Source organism: Cucumis melo, chromosome 12 (genome assembly GCF_025177605.1).
Source record: "Cucumis melo cultivar AY chromosome 12, USDA_Cmelo_AY_1.0, whole genome shotgun sequence".
Lineage (NCBI taxonomy): Eukaryota > Viridiplantae > Streptophyta > Magnoliopsida > Cucurbitales > Cucurbitaceae > Cucumis > Cucumis melo.
Window position 1 is genome coordinate 4,294,885 of NC_066868.1, and position 9,871 is coordinate 4,304,755.

Here is a 9,871-nt window from a genome sequence, read left to right on the forward strand (position 1 = left end):
CAAATTTAAAGCATAGGGAATTTGATGTAGCACGAGCAGATTTGATGTGATAGTATCCCTAACAAAATTAAACACAGTGGCAAATTTGATGTAACACTATTCTATTGATATTCAATTGGTTGAACCTAAAGAGCAATAATTTTTTTTAAAAAATTGAACACAATACAACCTAGGCAACATTTGATACAATAATATCCAATTGGTTTAACCCAACAAAATTAGAATAGAAAACAGAGGCTAATGAGAAATAGACTCAATTGGTCTAAACCTAACAAAATTAAACACCCAAAACCTAAAAAAAATTAAACACAGTACAGCCTAGGCAAAATTTGATGCAAGTTTAACCCAATAAAATTAGAATACAAAACAACGATATAGACTCAATTGGTCTAAACCTAACAAAATTAAAATACCCTAACCCAAAACCTAAAAAAAATTAAATACAGTACAGTAAAATTTGACGAAGGAATAAAATCAAAACGAATTAAAACAAATTAAATCTAAAGAATGGAAGAACAATAAAAAAAACTTACCTTGGCTGAATAATTTTTTTTTGCTTTTCCCTTTTAACTGATCTCTCTTTTTAGTAATCAAGAAATCTCCCTTTCTCTCTTTTTTCTCTGTTTTTTATAGGGCACTGAGATGGTAACTTTTTTTTTTAAGATTGCCAGATCATGAAGATTGTGTTTGTGATAGTGGGAAAGTGGGAAGAATCGTGGAGAGGGAGGATCGTGGAGAGGAAGAATCGTGGAGAGGGGGAACGTGGAGAGGAAGAATCGTGGAGAGGGGGAAAATCGTAGGACTGGAAGTGGTTGAGATAAAACAGGGAAAAGATATGAAATTTAATTACTGTTATCTTTTCCTTTTTCTTTTTTTTTTTTAAATAAATTCAAATTCAAATCAACTTAATTTAATAAAAATACATAAATAAAATAAAGTAATAAAATAAACTAAAGTAAATGTAAAAATAAATGGCCAAAATATGGTATCTACAGTTTGCCCCCCTTTGTCCGTCCTGAAAATAGATATTTATTTTTTAGAGAGGGAACTAAAAAGTTTATCAACCCTAACTCTAGGGCCAGGTTTGATAAATAAAGGACCTGATAGACAGGTTTCGGCCTCAGCTTCAGCTCTGGGCTTGATTTAACCAAATTCAAAAAGACATCAACCTTAGCTCTAGGACTAGGTTTGATAAATAAAGGACCTGATAGACAGGCTTCGGCCTCAGCTTCAGATCTGGGCTCGATTTAACCAAATTCAAAAAGACATCAACCTTAGCTCTAAGACTAGATTTGATAAATAAAGGACCTGATAGACAGGCTTCGGCCTCAACTTCAGATCTGGGCTCGATTTAACCAAATTTAAAAAGACATCAACCTTAGCTCTAGGACTAGGTTTGATAAATAAAGGACCTGATAGACAGGCTTCGGCCTCAGCTTCAGATCTGGGCTCGATTTAACCAAATTCGAAAAGACATCAACCTTAGCTCTAGTCAAAAGTAGAGCTCCTCCTGAAAAAGCTTTTTTCACTACAAATGGACCTTCATAATTAGGAGTCCATTTTCCTCGATGATCCTTTTGAAACGGAAGTATTCTTTTTAATACCAAATCTCCCTCTCGAAAGCTTCGAGGATGCACTTTCTTATTGTATGCTCGCATTAGTCTTCTTTTGGTAAAGTTGCCCATGATTTAATGCTGCCAACCTTTTTTCTTCAACGAAATTCAACTGCTCATAACGACCCCGTATCCATTCAGCTTCATCTAACTTAGCTTCCATGAGAACTCTCAATGAAGGTATCTCAACTTCTAAAGGTAAAACAGCTTCCATAACATAAACTAAAGAAAATGGTGTTGCCTCAGTTGAAGTACGAACTGACGTGCGATATCCATGCAACGCAAACGGTAGCATTTCATGCCAATCTTTGTATGTTATTGTCATTTTCTCAATGATTCTTTTAAAGAACTTCACCACTTAAGAAAAAGTTCATGGCCAACCTCCTTATTGTGCGTTTGTCATTTTCTGAAGCTTCATATGGATATTCTCTACACTTTATGTATTGCTTAATGTCAAAATACCATGGCTTGTTATCATTTCCAACATTCATGCAATATGCTGGCACATCTCGCTTTGTAATTTGGATTGGATGAAGTTCAAATTCAAGATTAAGATCAAACATCACTGCCAGAGTGGCTAATGCATCCGCCATTCGATTGTCTTCCTTAGGAACATGGTCAAATGAAATCTTCTCAAACTTTTGAGACAATTATGTAACGTATTGGCTGTAAGGTACCAATTTAGCATCTCTTGTTTCCCATTCTTCCTTGACTTGATGTATCACTAACATCGAGTCACCCAAAACTTTCAACTTTTTAATACTCATATCGCATGCTACTTGAAGTCCCATAATGCAAGCTTCATATTCAGCGATATTGTAAGTGCATTCAAAACATAACTTGGCCGTTAGGGGGAAAACCTTTCCTTCTGGAGAAATTAGCACAACTCCAATCCCATGTCCCAACTCATTTGAGGCACCATCGAAAAGCATAGTCCATGTCTCATGATCTCTAGCATTGTTTTCAACTAGAAATATGTTTTCATCCAGGAAATCAATTCTCATAGGTTCGTAATCTGCTACTGGTTGAGCAGCTAAATGATCAGCAACTGCGCTTCCCTTTATTGCTTTTTTGGTGACATAAACAATATCATACTCTGACAATAAAACTTGCCATTTTGCAATCCTTCCAGATAATGACAGTTTCTCAAAAATATTTTATTGGATCTATTTTTGAAATAAGACATGTCGTGTGGTATAACATATATTGCCTCAAATGATGAGCGGTCCATACCAAAGCACAACAAGTTCGCTCTAACATTGAGTATCTAGATTCATAATCGGTAAACTTTTTGCTCAAATAATAAATGGCATGCTCCTTCTTCCCTGATAAATCATGTTGTCCTAGAACACCATCCATGAAACTTTCTAATACTGTTAAATACAAGATTAACGGTCGTCCTGGAGCTGGAGGTATCAGTACTGGTGGGCTCTGCAAATACTGCTTAATTTTGTTGAAAGCTTCTTCACAATCCTCATTCCATTTTCCTGGGTTGTTTTTACGTAAGAGCTTGAAGATTGGTTCGCATGTTGGTGTTAAATATGAGATAAATCTGGATATGTAGTTCAATCTTCCCAGAAAACCTCGAATTTCTTTTTCTGTTTTAGGGGATGGCATTTCCATGATAGCCCTTACTTTATCTGGGTCCACTTTGATCCCTTCTTCACTGACGATGAATCCCAGTAGCTTTCCCAAAGTTGCCCCAAATGTACATTTGGATGGATTTAATTTCAATTGATATTTTCTCAACCGATCAAATAATTTTTGGAGTGTGGTTGTATGATCTTCATCTGTCTTGGATTTTGCAATCATATCATCAACATACACCTCTATTTCTTTATGCATCATATCATGAAAAAGTGTAACCATTGCTCGCTGATACGTTGCTCCAGCATTTTTCAAACCAAAAGGCATTACTTTGCTCGTTTTTTCTCTATCTTCTTCAGCCATTTTGATCTGATTATATCCTGAAAAACCATCCATGAAGGAGAAAGTTGAGTATCCTGCAGTGTTATCCACCAACATGTCGATATGAGGTAAAGGGAAGTTATCTTTTGGACTGGCTCAATTTAAATCTCTATAATCCATGCACATTCTGACTTTTCCGTCTTTTTTGGGCACTGGAACAATGTTTGCCACCCATTCAGGATATTTCGAGACTGTGAGGAATCCTGCTTCAATTTGCTTCTGTACTTCCTCCTTTATTTTAATTAGTACATCAGGTTTCATTTTACGTAGCTTTTGTCTTACTGGGTTGCATTCTGGTTTTAAAGGAACTCGGTGTACTACAATATCCGTACTTAATCCTGGCATATCCTGATAACTCCAAGCAAAAATATCTGAATACTCACGTAACAAATTGATCAGTTTTTTCGTGATTCACTGGTCAATGATGTGCCAATTTTTACCTCTTTTGACTCCTCTTGAGAACCCAAATTGATTGCTTCAACTAGTTCTTGGTGAGGACCAAGAACCTCATCTTCTTCTTCTACCATTCTTAACAATTCTGAGGATATTCCCACATCATCTTCATCGTCATTTTCCTTGTCAGATTCCATAGTGTATATTAAGGCATCAAGGGTAGAACTGGAATTACTAACATCTTCATTCTTATGAATATTGTCTATGAAAGGGTTTAGACTTTTGTGTTTAATTTGCAAATGCAAGAAAGAAAGCAGAGAGAAGAAAAAATTAGAATGAATGAAATGAAAATGTGGAAATTTCATTAAATAACAAGAAAGCAGTACATTAATGTTGTAAAGCAAATAAATACTATGGCCTTGGATAGAGCCATTCGAAAAATAAAAAATTTAAACAAATAAAAGCTTAATCATTACTCATGAAAATCTCTTGAAAATGTAGGTAGATCTACACTATCCCAATTGTTAAGCTCAAAATCAGGCGGACATGCATAAACTGTGTTGCCTTCAAATGATGCTTCTTGTGCCACTGCTGCAACTGATAAACTTTCCATCTTCGTTAACAAATCATCCTTCAAATTAGAGTTGTCTGATGAATAACTTATACCAGCACTCTTGAAAGTATCATATAATTCTGGTATAAGTTTTATACTTGGATCAAACTCCCTCATCTCCAGCTTTGCCAAACGCTTTTTCTTCTTTTTCTCCTGAAGCCTAATCTTGTCATATATGGATGGCTTATAGCCCAAACCAAACCTCCCATCATTGCTCGGTATTTTTAGAAGTGTCTATAAGTTTTTATTCAAAGAATATCCTCCACCTCCCATTATCCTAGTGGTCATAACTTCAACTTTAGACTTGTGTGGCTTTATCACTTCATCTACAGTTGCTTCCATCATAGTTGCATGAGCAATTTCAAAAGAGCGAAAAGAACACTCTAATGCTTCTTCCGTCGCTTCAACATATGGAGTTGAGACTGACTTTGTTATTAAGAAATCTTCCTCTCCCATCACGCAAATCAACTTACTCCCAACAATAAATTTCAATTTTTGATGCAATGTGGATGGCACCACTCCTGCGGAGTGAATCCAAGGACGTCCTAATAAAAAACTGTATGTGGGTGTTATCTCCATGACTTGAAAGACTATGTTGAAAATACATGGGCCAATTTTAACTGGTAGTTCAATGTCACCCATTACTTCTCTGCGTGACCCATCGAAAGCTTTCACAACCATAGTACTTGACTTTATGTGTGACATATCCACGGGAAGCTTCAATAGTGTAGATTTAGGCATTATATTGAGAGCTGATCCATTATCCACTAAAACTCTTGCAATGACGTAGTCTTTGCACTTCAATTGAATATGCAGTGCTTTTGTATGGCCTAAGCCTTCAGGAGGAATTTCGTCATCTGTGAAGACTATGGAATTTGAAGATGTAATGTTTCCAATAATTCCACTAAACTTTTCCACTGAAATGTCATGTCCGACATGTGCCTTGTTCAAAATATCTAATAACACTTTGCGACGAGGCTCTGAATTCAAAAACAACGATAATAAAGAAATTCAAGCTGGAGTATGATGCATTTGCTCTATGATCTTATACTCACTTTGTTTTACTATTTTCAAGAATTCATTTGCTTCCTCATCTGTGACAAGCTTTTTGTATTCTATATCTTTTGCAATGATAGGCATCTCCACATCTTGGTCTTTGCAATGCTCTTTCGCATTTCTTTTCTCATTTTTTCTACCTTGCTCCAGTATTAGACCATTTGAAGGGACTGTTAAGTTATCTGGTTTGTAGCATCTTCCACTTCGGGTTATCCCCCTGATTCCTGTAATGTTATCAACTAAAGGACCTGTTATGACCTGACAATCATATCGCCATGGCACTGCTTTTAGATCCTTAAATTTGAAAGGACTCGGTACTTGGATCGTGAATTTTTTAGGATTGCAGAAGCTGGTTGACTCATTATGACTTTCTTGATAAAAAACTGTCAAAGGTCTTGGTAAAAAGGAATCTTTCTTTTTGAAACTTCATCCATTAAAACACATATTTTACTATCTTTCATCTCGTCTTTTCCTTGTCCTCTATATACCGTGAGTATCTTTGAATCCATAAGTTGTTGTACTTTGGATCTAAATTTTTGGCATTGTTGGACAACGTGGCCTGCAACTCCTCGATGGAATATACAATGTCTGCTTTCATCATACCCTTCATATCTTATGTTGGGGTCTAGATATTCATGACTAACATATCCTGCTTCAAAAAGACCTTCAAAAAGTGCTTCCATAGGCATCACTATCTCATGGAGTTCATTTTTGCACTTTTCAACAAGGCTATCCACAGCGTTAACTTTTGGATTTTCATGATCAGGCAGTGGATTTTCATAAACATTCGACTTCTCACCAGATTTTTTGAAGCTCAACCATCCAACATTAATTAGAGATTGCACATTTCTTTTCAAAGCCAAACAATTTTCAATTGAGTGTCCCACTCCCCCAGCGTGATAATCACATCGAGCATTTGAATCATACCATTTTTGGTAAGGAGGTTGTATAGGAATCATTGGAATAGAAGCTAATTGTCGATTTTGAATTAGTTGAGGTAAAAGCTCTGTATAAGTCATGGGAATCGGATCAAACCGCCATGTATCTGAATTGGTTTTGCTACCTTGACCCTGTACAAATGGTCGAGGAGAATTTGAGTTAACGGGTTTTGGAGTTTCAGAGACGGTATGGGCTGGTACATAGCTATTATAAGGGATATGAGAGACATTGCTTATATATGACGGAAAGTTTTGCTCATATTTTCTCTGACCAAAAATTGATTTGTGCTTCCCTAAATTAGGAAAACCAATTGCATGAACCTCTCCTTCTTTCTTCTTTGATATTGTTCCTTTCTTTATTCTACCATATTCAGTTGTAGCCTCTGCTAACCTCCCGTGTTTTATCCCATATTCAATTCTTTCACCAATAACAATAATATCAGAAAAATTTGTTGATGCATTACCAATCATTCGCTCATAGAATGGAGCCCGCAAGGTATTCATAAACATAGATGTCATTTCTTTGTCTGTTAACGGTGGTTGAACCTCGGCAGCCATATCTCTCCATCGTTGAGCATATTCTTTGAAGCTTTCCGAACTCTTCTTCTCCATCCGTTGCAAGTCTAAATGGTTTGGAGCCATATCAATGTTGTGTTTGTATTGCTTTAGAAATGCATCAGCTAAGTCCTTCCAAACGTGAATGTGTGCATTATCTAATTGAATATACCATCGACTAGCTGGATCAGTCAAGCTATCCTGGAAGCAATGGACTAACAATTTATCATTATTAATATGCGTCGCCATCTTTCTGTAGTACATTATAAGATGACTCCTTGGACACGTTGATCCATCATATTTATCGAATTCAGGAACTTTAAACTTTGCTGGAATGATCAAGCCTGGCACCAAGCACAATTGTATTGCATCTATATTTCCATAGACATCAGTCTCTTCAATTGCTCGCAACCTTTCTTCCAAAACATCTAACTTTTGCTTAGCCGGAGTGTTCTCGTTTTGTTCCATGTCTTGAATTTTAGCCTGAGCTTCCAAATGTTCTATACCTGGGATAATGGGTGGAACAACATATAGCGGATTCGTAGGAACATAGTGTTGAGTGGTTTGAGACTGCGGAACATTTATGTGGTATGGAGTGAATCCTGGAGGATAAATAGGATCATCTGTGTCTTGAATTGGATTGCTTGATTGTGCTGTATCTACAACGGATTTTCCTTTCCCCATTGAAAGCAATTCCAGTATTTTTGAAACTTGTTCCCCAAGATTATTAATCTCTTGTCTCATTTTGTCCATGTCCTTATCTTTTTCTTCCATGATTCGGCTTTTATACCTAGTATTATAAGGATGACGAATTGGAGTAGGACGAGCTATATTTTCCTTTTTTTTTTAAATAAAATAGAATAAAAAAAATTGAAGTAAAGGAGAAGAGGGGAAAGAGAGAGAGAGAGAGAGAGAGAGAGAGAGAGAGAGAGAGAGAGAGAGAGAGAGAGAGAGAGAGAGAGAGAGAGAAGCAAATCTTAGTATATATAAAATTCAAACAACAATAATAAAATTAATCAAACAAACATAATGTAAATTGGACAAAATAAAGGAAATCAAACTGAAACTAGAAACAAACAAAACGTAATGAACATCACTCCTATTGTCAATAGCAAAATGAACAATTAATGAAAATGCCCAAAATGTCCCAGTTCTCTGCATATCATCTTCAAGAATCTATTTAGATCATCTGCATGAGGTTGCATTGAGAAAAAATTAACTCTCAAATCAGCTGCCCATTCTGCAAAACCATTTGCTCTTTTGGACACCATTCTGAGAAATTCGATTGTCTGATCTACACGTTCCACTAGCACTTGGAAATCTCTCGTGTGCAGATCATAATCAACCTTCATTTGCACGTAATCTGTATTCAATGACTCATATTCTTGTGTTATCCTCTTACTTGAATTTTGAAGTGCAGTAAGTTGATAGTGTAAGAAATCGGCATAATTTTTCAGTATCTCATACTCTTCAGAGCGCTCGGCCATCTTCAGATGTAGGCTATCAACAGTTTGACGCAAAGAATGAATTTGTGCTTCCAAATCCATTATTTGTGTTTATCGTTTTCTAATTGATGTATTCAAATCATTGACAAGCTTGAGAAAATATTCCTTCCCATTTTCTAAATCTTTAATATATTCATCTTGCGACCCCACTGTTGCTTGTAATGTTGTCTTCTCATTTTTCAAGCTCCTATTTGCTTTATTCATTCGTCTCATCTCTTTATCTAAAGTCTCAAGATCCTTTTCTAACTTATCTTGATTTTTTAAGAAACTCTTAGTCTTTTCGAGTTCGTTCTACAAATAAGTCGCATGATCCATCCATTGACTTGTCTCTTTACGAAGTTTCTCGTTCTCTTGCTCTAACAGTCGATTTTTCTCTTCTAGTTCTATGCTCTTCTCAATCCACTGATTTGGTTGTTCGAAGCTTGTCTCTTTTCCCCTCTCAACTACCTCCCTTGAGATATCTATTATATTCTTCCTTCTGTTTGCCTGCCATGCCTCGTACCCACTAGTAACTCCTTCATAATGTCCTTTGTCTTTTATCTTTCTTATAGATTTCCATGCGCTTACTGCTTGACGTTTTTTTCCTTGACAATCTTCAGGATCGTATGAAAAATCAGACTCTTACAGATTATGAGTTGGTGGTATAAACTGTTTGAACCACACCTGACGCAAAACTAACAATGGTGTATAGTTAACACCTCCACATGGTCCCAACAAAGGCACACTGTGAAAATCTCCGCATCTATATATCACCGCCTTTAAAGGCATCCATTGAGCCTTCCATATGACATTTTCAGAAGTCAGTTTTGCAAAGAAAGACAACCAAGCCTCCTTCCTTGGATATGTTGGATCCCAAACTGCCATACCAAACTCACTGATTGTGTTGGCATTAAATTCCATGGGCTACTGAAATCTAACCTTGGACACCTAAACTCTGCGGGAAATTTGATATGGCTGTGTATCCAAATATATAATAAAGGAACACAACAATTCAATTTTCCTTCCCCTTTATTTCTACAATAGTTAAGAGATCGAAAAGTTTCAGCCAGAATAGGTATAATAGGATTGACTCCTCATTCCATTTGAAAAAACAATTTGATCACTTTCCTATCAACATAACCCTCTGCTTTAGGAAAAATCACCGCTCCGTAAATGCACAATGCCAATAGTGTAAGACCTTTGTCTTCATCAATGTATGTTTGCGTCATCTTTATTAGATAATCAAATGGT

The 9,871-nt window shown here is 36.3% G+C and overlaps 1 protein-coding gene across 1 annotated transcript; it reads right to left on the reverse strand.

The window, feature by feature from the left end:
• Nucleotides 1-1,954: 1,954 nt before the first annotated feature.
• On the reverse strand, nucleotides 1,955-7,910 carry LOC127144398 (uncharacterized). Its single transcript, XM_051080307.1, is given in 6 exon segments — nucleotides 1,955-2,765; nucleotides 2,767-3,994; nucleotides 3,997-4,199; nucleotides 4,451-4,821; nucleotides 4,909-5,901; nucleotides 6,132-7,910. Coding segments are annotated over 6 exon segments (5,385 nt in total).
• Between the last annotated feature and the right edge of the window lie 1,961 nt (nucleotides 7,911-9,871).